The sequence below is a fragment of the Martes martes genome (genome assembly GCF_963455335.1).
Source record: "Martes martes genome assembly, chromosome: 2".
NCBI lineage: Eukaryota > Metazoa > Chordata > Mammalia > Carnivora > Mustelidae > Martes > Martes martes.
In genome coordinates, this window is record NC_137889.1 from 37346023 (window position 1) to 37363508 (window position 17486).

At 43.8% G+C, this 17486-nt stretch overlaps 1 protein-coding gene across 2 annotated transcripts in view; it reads left to right on the forward strand.

The window, feature by feature from the left end:
- Positions 1-222: 222 nt before the first annotated feature.
- Positions 223-17486, forward strand: part of GPAT4 (glycerol-3-phosphate acyltransferase 4) — a 36757-nt gene continuing 19493 nt past the window's right edge. The window contains exons 1-2 of one of the 2 annotated variants that reach the window (XM_080797036.1): positions 223-478; positions 14033-15032. In XM_080797036.1, the coding sequence (XP_080653162.1) occupies positions 14868-15032 (165 nt within the window). In that variant the 5' untranslated portion in view covers positions 223-478; positions 14033-14867. The remainder of the gene's footprint in view (positions 479-14032; positions 15033-17486) is intronic. The other variant, XM_080797037.1, reaches the window with a different exon arrangement.

Consider the following 17486-nt stretch of genomic DNA (forward strand, 5'->3'; position numbering starts at 1 on the left):
GGGGGAAGTAACCAGTATTCGAGCCCGGGCACAGCTCAGAAACGTGGGGACCCCTCTTAGGGAGCGCCCCCCTTGTCAGAGCGGGAATCCCCGGGGAACGAGCGCCACGGTGAGGGGCAGGGGACCAGGGCCCTGGAAGCACCGTATCAGCCTCTGCGGCGCCCGGCCAGCCCGAGGTAACAGCTCCTCGCCCGCCAGGGGGCGCCTCGGTCCGTCCTAGGCGCGCCCGGCCGAGGGCAGGTGACGCGGCGCCCCGCCCCTGGGGGGGTCCCCGCCCGGCGCGCGCCCGGCGCGCGGGCGCCGGGCGAGAGATTAAACGGCGGGAGGGGTGGGGATGGGACGCGAGGGGTCACGTCAAAGCGGCGTAGACAAAGGGCGGGCGCGCGCACGTCTTTACGCACGCCTCGGCCGGCGGCGGCGGCCAAGGGCGGGAGGGATCGTCCGCGGAGGGATTGGGAGATTTGGAGCCTCACGGTCGGTGAGTATGGCCGGGTTCCCGCCGGTCCTGAAGGTCACTGGCCCCAGGGGAGCCGACTGCGGGCCGGGGGGTTCGGGGCCAGGCACTCCGCGAGCGGCCTGCGGGCTGGGAACCCCCTCCCTACGCCGCTCCGGCGTCAGGAGACACCATCGCCGCTTCCCGGGGTTTCCCGGCCTGTCGGAACGTTCCGCCCCTCGGCCGCAGTGGAACCGTCCGCGCCCCTCCCCGGCGAGCGTTTGCAGCGCGGCGCTCCGGTCCCGCCGCAGCGGCCCGGAGCCTCGCGCCCCGCACTCCCGGAGGCCGGTGCCGGGCGGCTCCTGCCACTCCCTGCTCCGTCTGGCCCCGCGCCGGATGGGCTCTCCGGGTTTCTCCCGCATCCCGGGTGCTCCGCCGCCCGTCGTCCGCGAGCGTGGAGGCGTGGAGCTTGGGACGGCTGAGGGATTGCGGATCACGAGGAGGCGCCTCACCTGTAATTTCTTTTATGCCCTTCGGCTTCCCTGGGATGTGGATTTGCCTCGCTGCTTCTCCAGAGGAACCCATTTTTCTTTCTTGAATTTAACCCCGAAATCCTTCACCTTCCCGTTTTGATACCGCGCCCTGCAAGGCGTCCTTCCAGAGGGTCTTGTTGATGTTCTCCCTTCTGATTCATGTAGAGTTTTAACTTTCGCAGTTTCAAAGTTAGGGAAAATATACTCTGTGAAACATATGGTATCGCTCTAGAAATAAGTTCCATACTGCACTAGATTGAGTGCCTCTCACTGCTCCTGCCGGCAGGGCCGTGGATCTTCTCAGGGATAACCTCCTGGAGAGCATTTCCTTTTTGGTTCATTTTCCTTAATTTTGACTGAACTCTGCGTGCCTCTGCTCAGTTTCATCTCCTGTAGTTACTGTCCCAACCCAAGGGAAATGGTGTGAAAGCAGTTATCCCTATGCCAGAGACTGTAGAAATGAGTCCTGTCGTAAACGCCAGTCTGGTATTCTCCTCTCACTTGATAGTGGGTGGTGGTTTTTTTTTTTTTTTTTTTTTTTTTTTTTCCTTTCTGCCAACTTTGTATTATGGAGACTTTCAGATATACAAAAATAGATAAAATGGTAAGCCAGCATGTATCCATCATCCAGCCTCAACAACTGATTTTCGGGTTAAGCCTGTCCCATCCATTTCCCCCTCCCCTAAGCTCTGGGATAAATCCTTGATGTCAACAATAGCTTGAGATTCAAAATAAAAATCGTACTGTTGTGTAAAGTCATAATGTACTTTTCTGGGACAAAGTCTACTATTCGCATTTCTTTAAGAAATACGTAATAGCGTTGGAGAAGGGCCAGAAGAGGGCACCTAAAATGATCAAGGTGCTGGAGGACAGGTTGAAAGAAAAAGTCTATCAGATGTGAATGAGAACTTCCAGGTCATCTTTCTTTTTCATTTTTGCTGCACCCTCAGGGTCCTAAAGGTTCGGTGACTTGTCTAGATCAACTAGGAATAAGAGTCCAGCTGAGGCTGGAAACCTTTCCCAACTCCACATTCAGTCTTCTTTCTCCTAATACTGCCTTTATGTTGTTTCTTTCAGGAAAGGGAAATGTGTGGAAGGGCTATAACAATGAAAGGTTTGGATGGGTTAATAGGAACTTTTCCATCAATTTCTGGAATAATGAAACTAGGGGATATGTCTTAAAATATTTCTTATGTCAGATATAGGACGAATGAGAAATTCTAATCACAGTTTTAGTAAACATGGGAAAAGTGTGACCTTAGAAGGGGAATACCAGCTGAGAATAATTACAAACTTTAAAAGATGTAGATAACATTCAGAAAGAGCAGGGAAACGAATGATTTGGCATACACTCCTGATTTTGCTCTTGATAGCAGAACAATAGAACCTTTCTATGAAACATCCTTTCTTGACATTTAAAGATGAAAATCCTCAGCTAGACGTAACATGGATTAGGTGTTTGCTTTCTTTTCTTTTTCTTTTTTTTGTTTTTGTTTTTAACAAAACCGTAGTATGTATTTCTTAGCACACTTTGTGCTGTGAAGTTTCCTTATCTCAGGAAAGATGGGTAAATTCAGTACTTGTACCTCAGTCTTCACCCTTAAAATTGGAGAGGATATTTTACCTCCAAGGAATACTGTGAGCAAAGGAATCTCTGTATATAGAGTTCATTGAGTTTGCTTTTAAGTTGTGTTTATATGATGTGACATAGTGTTTATAAATTATTTTCAAGATTTACTTTTGTTAGCTTGTGATTTAAATACAGTGGTCGTCAGATGCATTCAGCTTATGAAACTAAGGGCTGAGAGAAAGCATCGGGGTGTCTTGGTAAATCATTACCCTGAAGACATGGATGCAGGGAGAACTTTTATGTTTTTGTGTGGGTTTTGTGGGGTTTTTGTTTTTATTTGTTTTTTTTAGAGAGGGGGGGAGGGAAAGAATCTTAAGCAGGCTCCACACTTAAGTGCAGAGCCTTACAGTCAGGACCCTGAGATCATGACCTGAGCCAAAATCAAGATCAGCACTTAACAGACTGAGTCACCCAGGTGCCCCTAGTGTGGGTTTGTGTGTGTGTTTGTGGTATCAGAAAGAGTGCTAGGATTCTAGCCTCGTAACTAGTTTCTGCTGAAGAATAAACCACTTCTCTTATGTGTATGAACGTCACAAAATGTTACCTTTTATTAAAAATCTTTCTGGAGATAAAAGCCAGAGATGATCTGATCCTGATTGAACTGTACTACGAAATTGTTTCTTCAAGTAAAGTAGAACCTTATTATGGCTTGGCATTTACTTCTTTCTGTATCATTGTGCTCAAGGGAGGACTTGATCAAATATCAATTCCGTGTATCACTAAACTACAGAATACTTAGGATAGCTTGAAGAACGCTTTTTAAAAAGCACTGAATTTTAGAGTTTGTAGGAATGTTCTAAAGCTTGCAGTTTTTCCTAACTCCTTTAAGGGTACTCTCTCTCCTTTAAAATATACATACCCATGCACCTGCCACCCAGTCACAGCCTTGTCTTGTTTCTTTGGGCACTCTTTGAGTGTGCATTGCACCTCCTCTTAAACTATAAGCCCAGGATCTACAATATTAGAATGATGCTTTGTAAAAAGGAGGAACATAATAAGTTTTTGTTGACCTTTTGAATTAAAATTCCAAAAAAATTGGTGAGGAAATTGAAATCCAGAGAAGCTGAATGACGTACAGACCAGGTAGTAACAAGTTGTAACAAGTTGTGCCTGAGCTCTTAGCTAAGGAGACTCCAGAGTTCCAGTTCTAAGCTCCTCTATGGTACCATTTTCTTGACACAGCAGAGGAATGGGGAGGGAAAAAATATTTATGTTTATGTTATTTATGTACATATTTTATTTTCAGGGTCTTCTTTAAATGTTTCAGATCTGGGGCGCCTGGGTGGCTTAGTTGGTTAAGCATCCGACTCTTGATCTCGGGATCCTGAGTTTGAACCCGGCATTGGGCTCCACTCTGGGTGTGGAGTCTATTTAAATAAAAATAAATAGGGACGCCTGGGTGGCTCAGTCTTTAAGCAGCTGCCTTCAGCTCAGTTCATGATCCCAGGGTCCTGGAATCAGAGCCCTGCATTGGGCTTTCTGCTCAGCGGGGAGCTTGCTTCTCCCTGTCCCGCTCCCCCTGCTTGTGTTCCCCCCCTCGCTGTGTCTCTCTGTCAAATAAATAAATAAAATATTTAAAAATAAATAAATAAACATATTTGATCGGTGTTAACCAATAGAAATAGAGAACACATCGTATATATAATTTTACATTTTGTAATAGCTACTTTTTAAAAGTAGCTATTTAAAAAAATTTTTTTTTAAATTTTTTTTAAAAATTTTTAAAAAATTTTTAAAAAAAATTTTTTTTCCTCAAAGATTTTATTTATTTGTCAGAGAGAGAGAGCGCACACGCAAGCACTCGCATGCGCACAAGCAGAGGGAGTGGCAGGCAAAGAAGCAGGTTCCTTGCTGAGCGAGGAGCCTGATGGTGGGACTGGATCCCAGAATGGTGAGACCATGACCTGAGCTGAAGGCGGAGGCTTAACCAGCTGAGCCATCCAGGCATCCCATGTAAGAGCCACTTTTAAAAAAGTACAAAGAAACATGAAAATAATTTTAATCATGTATTTTATTTAACCCAAATTATCCAGAATGTCACTTAAATATGTAATCAAGATACAGATTATTAATGAGGTCTTTTACATTTAGTTTTTCATAGAACATTTAAATCCAGTGTGTATCTTATTTACATTTACAACATATTTCAATTTGGACTACCCACATTTCAGGTGCTCAAGAGTTATATGTGATTAGTGGCTGCTGTGTTGGACAACACAGAATCACTGTCAGCTGAGCATAAAGATAAAGGAGGATTTTAGGTTCTTAGTAATACTCAATTCTGAGGTTAAAATAGTTTGTGGTTGTGGGACGCCTGGGTGGCTCAGTTGGTTAAGCAGCTGCCTTCGGCTCAGGTCATGATCCCAGCGTCCTGGGATCGAGTCCCGCATCGGGCTCCTTGCTCGGCAGGGAGCCTGCTTCTCCCTCTGACTCTGCCTGCCACTCTGTCTCCCTGTGCTCTCTCGCTCTTTCTCTCTCTGACAAATAAATAAATAAAATCTTTAAAAAAAAAAAAAATAGTTTGTGGTTGTGATCATTGGTTTTTTTGTTTCATGTCTTAGTGATTTTTCTCTGCATAATTAGGATTGTTTCAAGTTTGTAGCAAGTTGAATAGAGAAGTCTGATGGTCCACAAATTTTCACCTTTGTGATGAAATGCTTTCTTGTCCTTTTTTTTGGGGGGGGGGTCTGTGGGATCAATCTTCTCTCTCTCTCTCTCTCTCTCTCTCTCTTTTTAACCATCTTGACCATTTTAAAGTGTATAGGCCAGGAATAATGCTCTCTCATTTTAAAATAACACTATTTAGTTGTGGGTGGTGTGGGGGGCTTGATTTTTAAAAAACAGTCAGTAGCAAAACTAATAAAATAACCTAATAAAAAATGGGTAAAGATTTGAACACTTCACCAAAGAAGATAGACGGATAGCGAATAAGCACAAAAGATATTCGATATCATTGGTCATTGGGGAAATGCAAATTAAAACTATGAGATACCACTTCACATCAATTCGTGTGTCTAAAACTAAAAAGACTGATCCTGTCAAGTGGTGGTGAGGTTGTAGAGCAAATAGAACTTTCGTACATTGCTGGTGAGGATGCAAAATGATGGTACAACCCTTTAGAAAGCAGTTTGGCGGGATGCCTTGGAGGCTCAGTCAGTTAAGTCTGCCTTAGGCTCAGTTCACCACCCTGGGCTGCTGGGATCCAGTCCTGCAGAGTCCTGCGTGGGCTCCTTGCTCAACAGGAAGCCCGCTTCTCCCTCTGCCTGCCACTCCCCTGGCTTCTGCTCTTTCTCTGACAGATAAATAAAATCGTTGAAAGCAAGCAAGCAAGCAGTTTGGCAGGTAAACATACACCTGCTTTAGGCTCCGTCCATACACTCCTAGGTATTTATTTACCCAAGAGAAATTAAACTGTTTGTCCGTGTAAAGACTTGTAGATAGCTTTATTCGTAACAGTTCCAAACCGGAACAGTCCAGTTGTTGGTCAGTAGGTGAATGCGTAAGCGAATGTGATGTACGCGTACATTGGACTCCCGCTCAGCAGTAAAAAGGAATGAACTCGTGACATGTGCAGCAACATGAGGGACTCTCAGAATAATTATGCGGAGTGAAATAAGCCAGACAGAAAAAAGTTAAAAAGTAAATAAATAAAAGGCCAGGAAGTTGCTTCCAATTACATATATGGAGCTCTCAGAGCAGCGTTCAGGTCAGGTAATGAAATGTCGTGGGTCTTAAAACTCCAGCAAGTCAAATTGTCCTTTCTTAGGCTGATTGAACCCAGATACCAAATATCCTGTGTCCTTTGTCTGTTTTTTTCTTTTCCAGCTTCGGAGACTTCATGTTACTTTGGGGGATCTTGGTACCAGGTTTCCTATTACCCGTTTCCAAGTCGGGTTAGTCCTTTGTAGGCAAGGGGAAAGTTATGTAAGGTCAGTGACTTAGTTAAGACCAAGACCCCACAACTGACCGTATTACTGTCTTCTTTCTGGTGAGTTGAGTTATCCTTTAGCTTACTGTATCTTGACTTGGTCTTGAACCATTTATTTTATTTAGGATCGATGTCAGCTCTGTGTTTAGTCTTGGTTTTTTTAGCACTTCAGATTCACTTCAGCCTAGTAGCTCTGAGTGCTGCCCTGTTCCCTTGGAAACACTGTATACTTCCTCTGAAGCACGGGCCTTCCATTCAAGCAAATTTCTTCTACTCCACTACTCTGATACACTTGACATTCAGTTCACTCAGCACTATTACCTATTCAAAATGGTAAATAAGATTTTAAAGGTAGCAAAAAGATAAAGTGACCTCTCCCTTACACTCCTAGAGGCAGCAACTATAGCCATTTTGTATCTTTCCAGAGATCTGTATCTTTGCAAATACATATAAACTGTATATATTTTTCCTTTTCCTCCCTCTCAGTTGGTATTTACTGGGGGCATTGTTCGCATCTAACTGGTAGATTGTTTATCAGTGCACAAGTAAATGTCTTTTTTCACTTAACAGATGAATAGCATTCCATTGTATCTTCTGTTGATTGTAGCCGGTGATGTTTCCTTGGCTATTAGAGACAGTGCTGCAGTCAGTAACTGTGCACACACATCATCTTGTATATTCATCGGTACAGGGTTTCTCAGCCTCAGCACCCTTGTCATTTGGGGCCGAGTAATTCTTCGCTGCCAGAGGTGACCTACGTATTACAGGATGTTTAGCAATATCCTTGTCATCTTTGTACTCATTGCCAGTAGCTCTCCGCCCCAAGTCCTGACAACTAAAAAGGTCTGCAGACATTACCAAATGGTGGGGAGAGTGTTGAGGGAAAGGTTAGGGGGCAAATGGCCCCTGGTTGAAAACTACTGCTCTAATTTATGGGGTTTTTTGTTTGTTTCTTTGTTTTTTGTTTAGAGAGAGAGTATGCAAGCAGGAAGGGGCCTAGAGAGAAGGAGAGAGAGAATCTTAAGCAGGCTCGATGCCCATGATGGAGATCATGACCCTGAGATCATGACCTGAGCCAAAATCAGGAGTTGAATGGTCAGCTGACTAAGCCATCCAGGCACCCCTCTAATTAATCTTTTTTTATCTATTTTAAGATACATTTTTAGAGGTAGAATTGCTGGAGCTGAGGTTGTGTGCATTTAAAATTCTGATGGCCGGGGCGCCCAGGTGGCTCAGTCGTTAAGCAGCTGCCTTTGGCTCAGGTCATGGTTGTCCCAGGGTTCTAGGATCCAGCACCTGCATCGGGCTCCCTGCTCAGCTGGAGGCCTGCTTCTCCCTCTCCCATTCCCCCTGCTTATGTTCCCTCTCTCACTGTCAAATAAATAAAATCTTAAAATAAAATTTAAAAATTCTGGTGGCCTTTACTGAGTTCTCTAAAGAGGTTGTACCATGTTTACACTCCAGCCAGCAGGATTTGAGAATATTTTCTCATCATCACCAGTATGGTGGTTTATAAAATAATTTTTTTTTCTGTCTCACTTGTTAAGTCACATTTCTGTGCCTTACATCTAACCTTTTTATTGTTTTATTGAGCACCTAGTGCTTGTTAGGCATGTAGTATGTTTTGGCGGGTGGGTTTTGTGACATATTTTGAAATGCTTTCCTCCCTCTCTAGCTCTCTTAAGATTTGGTATTTATAACTGAAGACAGGAGTGCCTGGGTGACTCAGTCAGTTAAGCAGCCCGCTCTTGATTTTGGCTCAGGTCATGATCTCAGGGTCCTGGGATCGAGCCCAATGTTGGACTCTGGGCTCAGCAGAGAGTCTGCTTGGGGTTCTTTTACTCTCCCTCCCTCTCCCTCTGCCACACACCGCCCCCCCAACTCACACATGTGCTCTTGCTCTCTCTAAAGTAAATAAATGCTCATGTGCTCTCTCTAAAGTAAATAAATCCTTAAAGAAAAAAACTTAAGACAATACCCTGGGTTTCTTCTGATCCTAAAAGATTGATGGTACATACCATTTATTGAAATCTAATACGTGACACACATTGTGCCTTGTGTACTTAAAAAACGCATTATCCTTGTGTTGCCTAACATTTATGTTTAAGAAAATTGTGTATTTTCTTCCTTTGAGTTGGTATGTGGCATCTCTCTGATCATATTCTGGTAGTTCTGGTCTCCTGAAGTAGGGTGTGTCTCAGAGAGGTAACAGAAGAAATGCAGTTGGCCCTTTAACAACATGGTTCTTAAAAACACCAACTCCCTATTCAGTCGAAAAATCTGTGTGTAACTTTTAATCCTCCTAAAACTTAACTAACAGCCTACTGACTGGAAGCTTTACTGATACAGTCGGTTAGATTAGCACATACTTTGTATATGTACCATATGTTGTGTTCTTATAAAAAAGGAAGCTAGAAAAAGAAAATGTTACTAAGAAAATCATAACGAGGGGAGCCTGGGTGGCTCATTTGGTTTGTTAAGTGTCCATCTTTTAGTTTTGTTTTTTTTTTTTAAGATTGTGTTTATTTATTTGACAGAGAGAGGGAATACAAGCAGGGGGAGTGGGAGGAGAAGCAGGCAGAAGGAGCAGGAGAAGGAGCCTGATGTGGGGCTTGATCCCAGGACCCTGGGATCATGACCCAAGCCAAAGGCAGACACCCAACAACTGAGCCACCCAGGCGCCCCCACCCCCTGCCCCCAGCTCTTGGTTTACGCTCAGGTAATGGTCTCAGGGTTTTAAGATCTAGCCCTGCTCTGGGCTCTGCCCTGAGCATGGAGTCTGCTTGAGATTCTCTCCCTTTTCCTCTCCCTCCCCCTCTGCTCCCTCCTGCGTGTGCATGCACAGATTCTGTCTCAAATAAATAACATTTTTTAAAAATTATAAGGAAGTGGGGGGCCTCGGTGGCTCAGTGGGTTAAGCCTCTGCCTTCGGCTCAGGTCATGATCTCAGGGTCTTGGGATTGAGCCCCACTTCCAGGTCTCTGCTCAGCAGGGAGCCTGCTTCCCTCTCTGTCTCTCTCTCTGCCTGCTTCTCTGCCTACTTGTGATCTGTCTGTCAAATAAATAAATAAAATCTTTTAAAAAATCATAAGGAAGAGAAAATACATTTTTGGCACTATATTTTTCCAAAAAATTCATATGTAAGTGGACCTGCACAATTCAGACCTGTATTGCTGTTCAAGGGTCAGCTGTATTTGGTGCTGTAGTTAGAATCATAATAGTCCTTATCTTGTGATTGGGTCAGAATTGGTTTAAATGAGCTGCTATAAATGAAGTTCCCTCTGTTATTTTCTCTTCCAGGATCCTCTTTTTCTTGTTAACAATCATCAAAGTATGAAATTTTGCGTATGCTTATTTGCTTAACACCTGTCTCTAGGCATATTTGTTCACCTCTAAATACCACCTGACCTAATGTGTGGCATATATAATGTGCCCAGTGAATATATGTTGAATGAATGAACTTGTCACTCTGAGAACTGAGGAGCACTGGAAATTGGGTCATTTGGGGGCCTAAAGCCTGAAGGCCCCATTTGCCATTCAGTGGGCTGAAGAGTTTAGCTAGTGGTGGGTTGTGTCTTCTAAGAGGCTCATAACCACTTGGTTCTTAGGTTTTTCTCTGGACCCTCTGGGCTGTTAGGGGAACTTTGGTGCAAATAACTCTCTGTGAGTTTGGCTGAAAGCTGTGGAAGTTAAGAGAAATGAGCAAATACTACCTCATGGTTATGGAGCCATAGTTATATTTAGTTGAAGCAAAGGGATATCCTCTCCTAAGTGAGATTATTCTCCTAAGTGAAATTATCCAGATAATTTATCCACAATTAACTGGAAATTGTGGTGTGGTAGAGCTCTGCCGTGACTAATTTTCTGATATTATTTCCAGATATCAAAGTTTGTGTTAAGGGGGCCTAAGACAGCAGTCTTCTGGTTTCAGTGGCTGCTCTGCTAATCCAGCAAGATGTTGGGAACTCTGATAACTGCAGTTTGCTTGCTTTTTCTCTTTACTTCTAAGAATTTATGTGAGGATTGTTCAGTGTTGGCCAGATAACTTGTTTGGCTAGGTGACTGTTCTCTTTGTTCTGGAGTCTGGCACTCACAAACATGAACTCAAGGGGTGGGGCAGGACCGTAGAGGGGAATTCAGTGCCCCTGGGTCAGGGGGAAAAGAGTGGCTGGGTCATGGGTTGGCAAACTGTAGGGTCAGATAGTATTTTAGGCTTTGCTGGCCGTGATCTCTGTCACAAATTATTCTTTGTTTTTTTACAATTCTTTAAAGATATAAAAACCATTCCTAGCTTGCAAGTCTTAGAAAAACAGGCCAAAGCCAGATTTGGCCCACAGGCCTTGGTTCTCCAACCCCTGAACTAAGTGAAGAAATTAGTTTATTGCTAAATGTGTTTAATGTTTGGCGTCATGAACCCAGAATAACCTTGGGAATTGTCAGTTGATTGTGATTCAAAGAAAAGAGATCTAAACTATTGGATGGGAAGTCACAGTGACCCCAGTGTCTGTCACCTTGTGTCCATGAAACTCAGGGTAACCATGGCCAGTGGGGCGGAGGGATTTTGCGCTGCTTTCCCAGGGGAATGCTGGGCAAGGGAGACAGGGACAGAAGAGTGGAAGAGATGTGGCCCTAGAATTAGGCAGGGATTAGGTTTAAAGAATAGAGTGACTCAGCAAATTAATCAGGAATATTTCTAATTTCCTCAACCTCTGCTGGGTTGTTGTTAGAAATCTGGCATGTAGGGGTGCCTGGGTGGCTCAGTGGGTTAAAGCCTCTGCCTTCGGCTCAGGTCATGATCCCGGGGTCCTGGGATCGAGCCCCACATCAGGCTCTCTGCTCAGCGGGAAGCCTGCTTCCTCCTCTCTCTCTCTGTCTGCCTCTCTGCCTACTTGTGATCTCTGTCAAATAAATAAATAAAATCTTTAAAAAAAAAAAAAAGAAATCTGGCATGTAGAGTCAGTTTGGCCAGTTTATATAAAAGAGCAGGTTTGTACCTGGGATTCTGAGAACACCAAATTCTGATACGTGAATCCAGATTGGCCTTGTGGTTTTTCCCTGACCACAGAAAGTTCTGTAGAGCAGGCCTGGCACAAAGGAAGTGTTAATTTATTCCAGGGTAGTATGGGAGCTAGGAGGGCATACTGGTTAAAGAGCATGGGCTGAGAGACAGATCCCCTGCTCCAGATTCCCGCTCTGCTACTTAGCAGCTGTGTCATTCTGGGTAACGTACTTAATCCTCTAAGCCTTGGTTTCGTCCTGTGTCAGAGAGCAGTGGTAGTAAAACTCCACCATAGGGTTGTGAGACTTAGGTGAGGGTCAGATATGGAAAATGTTTGCCACGTCAGCTCAGGCTCTGTCGTGTTGTTAGCATGCAGTAAAAAGTTAGCAGTGGTGATGACCATGTGAATGTGGAAGAACTAGAGGATCCAAAATAGGAACTGCTGCTTGTGACTCAGCGCCATGAAATACCTTGTCCTTTTGATTTAATCATTAAATGTGTGGGAATGTAATGGGAGCAGTACTGGGTTAGGAGTCGGAAGAACTAGATCTGTCTCTCTCTGCCTTCATTTCCTAATTGGTAAAACGGAAATAATACCATTGGCAGGTTATAAAAGAACCTATGAAAGGGCTCTAAGAGTTCTAAAAAGTCACTGGACAAAATTTAAGGTAAATTTTGGTAAGCAGGTAAGCAGGTAAACCTCCTCATTTCTTCAATTTCTTGACCTTCTGAATGTGTAGGAACTGAGCCAGAAGATGATTGGTGTGAAGCTGCAGGGTTTGCCAGAGATTTGAAAGGACTTTCCCAAGTGCAGGACTTGCATTGGTAACTTGTGGTTAGGGATAAGTAATATAAAATTGAAATGCTTTTGTAAGATATTTAAAATAGTGGAGTTCATGAGAGGCTGTATTAAGTGGAAAAAGCCAATCTGAAAATACGACTCCAATTATAAGACATTCGGGAAAAGGCAAAACTACCCAGACAGTAAAAGAGCAGTGGTGGCCAGGGTAGGGCCTCAGGAAAGGGGGGAATGAATAATCAGAGCCCAGGGGATTTTTAGGGCAATGAAAATACTAAATGATACTGTCATGGTGGATACATGTCATTATACTTTTGTCCAGACTTCTAAAATGTGCAGCACCGGGGGTGAGCCCTGATGTAAGCTGTGGACTTTGGGTGACTCTGATGTGTCAGTGTAGGTTTGTCAACACTTGTAACAAATGTACCCTTCTGGTGGGGCTGTTGATAATGGGGTGACTGTACATATGTTAGTCATGTTAGGGATGGGGGTATGTGGGAAATCTCTCTATCTTCCTTTTAGTTTTTCTGTGAACCCCAAACCGTTCTAAGGAAAATAGTTTTTAAAACAAAAAAGAGTGACCATTGTGGGAGATAGACAGCTGGAGTTTAATCTACATGTAGAAAATGAGATAATATCTTATAAAATTATAACTGTGTTTCCTTTTCCCCTGCAATTCCATTTCTAGGAATTTATCCTGAAAATATATTTATATTTCCATGTGCATTTTGTATGCTAAATCACGTATGCACAGGGTTGTTCATTACATTACTTAAATAACAAAAAAATGGAAACATTGGTGTCCAACCTCAGGAAACCAGTTAACTAACTTATGGTACAGTCTTCCTTCCTTCCTTCCTTCCTTTCTTTCTTTCTTAATTAATTCATTTGTTTGAGAGAGAGTAGAGTGCAGGCATGCATGCGAATGGGGAGGGTCAGAGGGAGAGAGCTCTTAAGCAGAATCCCTGCTAAGTGTGGACCCTGCCACAAGGTTCAGTCCCACGACCCTAAGATCGCAACCTGAGCCGAAACCAGGAGTTGGCCACTTAACCGACTGAGCCACCCACATGCCCCTCTGATGTATATAGTCTTAAAGTTGAGAATTGTGCACCTGGAGAGAGTGAGGGAGCCCTGCATGTGCTGATGGAGTATTCGTCCAAGACACACTAAGCTAAAGACACAAACCAAAACACGAGTTGAAGAACAGTGCGCAGAATATGGCATCATTATTGTTGTCAGGGTGAGGGGGTAAGTAGAAAAGCAAGTTATGATTTCCTCCTAAGCACAGAATACCTTGGGAAGAATATGAAGCTGGTAACATGGTTGCATCTGCAGACGAGGACTCTGGGTAGCTGAGAACAAGTAGGAGGGAAATCTCTTTCCGTAGTATAAATGAAATGTGGTGTATATCCATACATGATGGATCTTTTGTCCAGACTTCTAAAATGTGGCATATATCCATATATTTTCTCTTCAAAAAGTTGGCCACAGATTATTTGTTGGAATTGAAAGCCATATGAAACATCTCCATTTGCTTTCTGCGTTTGCGTCTGCCACCTGTTGCTTTGCCTGCTCCCTTTGACCTTGATGACTTGAGAAGCTGGCACTGACTCTAGGCTTACTCTACAACAGGCCCCCCCACCTCCAAAGCATATTGATGTTTCTCCTCTTGATTTGTGTGACTGATGGTGTTTCTGTTTCCACCCCCAGCTTTGGCAGCATGTAAGCAACTTCTTGCCAAGAACCCAGGTCACCGCTGAGAAGGGGGCCTTAGGGAGAAGAATATCCAGAGGAAACCAATGCCAGACACGTCTGGAGTTACACTTAACGCAGGCAGCATGAGACATTCTGTGCCAGCATCTGTGTCCTGCTGGCAAAGACTGTAGCTCTCCCAGTTGGAGGGTCCTGGAAGCAGCACGCACCAGGAGCCTCTCGAGAGGAAGAATGGGGCCAGATGTGAACTCTCTACAATGAACACAGTTTTCAGCTTATGAAGGAGTTTTAAGTAAAACAATTATTTAATTTCCACATATTCAAGTTCAGTAGTCTTCTGTGTGAAGAGCCAGCAGTCACCCCCCCTCCACAAAAGTTATCAGGATTGTTCTGGCACCAAGTTGAACTCTTCTTGGTACTTCTGGCAATGACAGATCTTCAGGACAGATTTATCTTTTAAATGCTCTTGAGCAGGAAAGAAAAAGTAAAACTTCTGGAAGGAGCGGAAAGTAGCAGAGCAGAGGTCCCTCCTTCACTACTCACTTTCACAGAAACTCTGCCTGGACTCGGATGCTTGTACTGAAGATTGGTCCTGCCTCATTCACTTCCAAAGTCCATCAGTTCTGGGGAGAGCTGGCATTTTCGGGCTGCCTCCTGTGGCCCTTTTTACTGTCCTTCTGCCTGCAGGCAGTTGAATAATGTGACTTGGAACAGGGTTTGCTATCCTATGGGGACTCGCTTTCTTTCCCAGGCCAGTGCTGTCTGACGGGACCATCTGAAGACGGTGGTTTGTTCTCGGGGGAGGGCGCTCGCCTTGCCTGGATCCTCCACCATGTTCCTGTTGCTGCCTTTTGATAGCCTGATTGTGAACCTTCTGGGCATCTCCCTGACTGTCCTCTTCACCCTCCTCCTTGTTTTCATCATAGTCCCTGCCATTTTTGGAGTCTCCTTTGGCATCCGAAAGCTCTACATGAAAACTTTGTTAAAAATTTTTGCGGTAAGTTGTACTGTTTACAAATGGTTGCTTCACGGAGGAAGAGAGAAATGCTGTTATTAGTAAAGAGTTTTTCTTTTCTTTTTTTTTCTTTAAGGTTATTTATTTATTTATTTATTTGACGGAGAGAAAGAGGCACAAGTAGGCAGAGCAGCAGGCAGAGGAAGAGGGAGAAGCAGACTCACCGCTGAGCAGGGACACCCCCCCCCCCATGTGGGGCTCGATCCCAGGACTCTGGGATCATGACCTGAGCCAAAGCAGATGCTTAATGGACTGAGCCACCCAGGCACCCCAGTAAAGAGTTTTTCTTATTTGGAAAATAGTATCTATTGCATACAGAGAAAGTTGGGAGAGTGGGAAGTAGCATTTTTAGTAAAAACTTCCCTAAATGTGTACCTGTGAAAGCATTTAACAGACCTTTTCTTTCTGAGCTAAGGTACTTGTATGTATGCTTGATTCTTCCAAGCAAAGGAACCTATTCCATAACTCCATACCTTTAAAGAGAGGGGCTTAGCGTTTAAGAAAAAATCACTGCCAGACTCTGCCTTATCTTATGTAGCAGATAATGAAACACAGAGCTGCTGCTCACATATTCCCTCACTAATAGGTTTGGGAGAGACTTTTCTCTTTTTAGACTTAAATATCTCAAATAGGTTCTTTTTTTTTTTTTTTAAGATTTTATTTATTTGTCAGAGAGAGTGAGCACAGGCAGACAGAGTGTCAGGCAGAGGCAGAGGGAGAAGCAGGCTCCCTGCTGAGCAAGGAGCCCAATGTGGGACTCCATCCCAGGACCCTGGGATCATGACCTGAGCCGAAGGCAGCCACTTAACCAACTGAGCCACCCAGGCGTCCCTTAAATAGGTTCTTGCATTTCAGGTGAAAGATATTAACGGGGCAGGGCATTTGATGAATTGTTTGATTTTCTTAAAGATACAGGAGAAGGACAATCAACTTCTTAACATATGTCAGAAGTAGCTAATGATATCCTGAACAAAATAGTCCACAGTGTAAAGGAACTATTTCTGGAAGTTGATCTTTGCCACAGGACTTTTAATATCTATCCAGAAAGTTGGTACTTTATTAGCAATATCTGTTTTCAGTAGTCACCAAATCCTCAGGTATTCTTTTTCATAGCTGAGACCATATATAATTTGAGAAAACAAAAAATTTAAGAAGTTATTTGTTCTTATAGTATGTTATGGTTCAGAATAAATTCATGCATCTTCCTTTGGTTCCTTATAATTCTTCAGTGGACAGGGTATCAACATTTTGTCAGTGAGAAAACAGAGAGTCCGAATGATTAAGTGAGCTCTAGAAATGTTACTTTATAGTGAGAACTGTTTTTTATTGGGTATTATTGAATATTGGGTTTTGGTATTTAATATTCCTGTAAGAATGTTTTTGTCACATGTAAGAGTGGCTTTTATTACATTCACAGTATTGTACAGCCATCATCTCTGCTGAGTTCCCTGACACTTTCATCTCTGCAGGGGGAGACCCCATACCCATGAAGCAGCTGTCCTCCATTGTCCCCTGCTCCAGCCACCATGAGTTTATGTTCCAGCTCTGGATTTGCCTGTGCTGGACAGTCCATATTCGTGGAGTTCTAGCAGATGTGCTCTCTTGTGGTTGCCTTCTTCCAGTTAGCGTCTTTTTTTTTTTTCTTTTTAAAGATTTTATTTATTTATTTGACAGAGATTGCAAGTAGGCAGAGAGGCAGGCAGAGAGAGAGGAGGAAGCAGGCTCCCTGCTGAGCAGATAGCCCAATGTGGGGCTCGATCCCAGAACCCTGGGATCATGACCTGAGCCGAAGGCAGAGGCTTTAACCCACTGAGCCACCCAGGTGCCCCCAGTTAGCGTCTTTTTGAGATTCATCCACATTATAATGTATTTCAGTACTTCTGCTTTTTTTAATGGCTGAATAATATTCCACTTTGTTTCTGTACCATGGTTTGTTTATCCATTCCTGCACCAGGGGAAGTGGCTGCGCCTGTTTGTACCTTCTGGCTGTTGTCAGTAGTGCTGCTAGAGTGTACGTGTTTGTGTCTGAGTACCTGTTTTCAATTGTATGATTTTTGAGCCCTGCAGATGGTCTCTGAGGTTATCTAGTTACTTGCTTCTCGGAGAGGAGTATGGATGCCAGCAGCTTGAGTTTCACCTAAGAGCAGGTTAGAAATGGAAGTCTCGGGCCCACTCCACACCTGCTAAATTAGAATCTGCATTCCCGCAAGATCCAGGTGATGGATGTGCACGCTGAAGTTTGAGAAGTGGTGACCTAGTCGGTCTTTGGACCCGCTACTTTGCTTATGTGTAGTATTTATTTTAATTAATCAGGAAATGTGATTTTCTTATATTTCAGTCCAAGAAAATCTTCATTAGAGCCCAGGATTCCTGTGGGCCATATAACTTAATACTCGTTTTGCCACTGTGAAAAACCAGTAGAGGGGCAGTAGAACA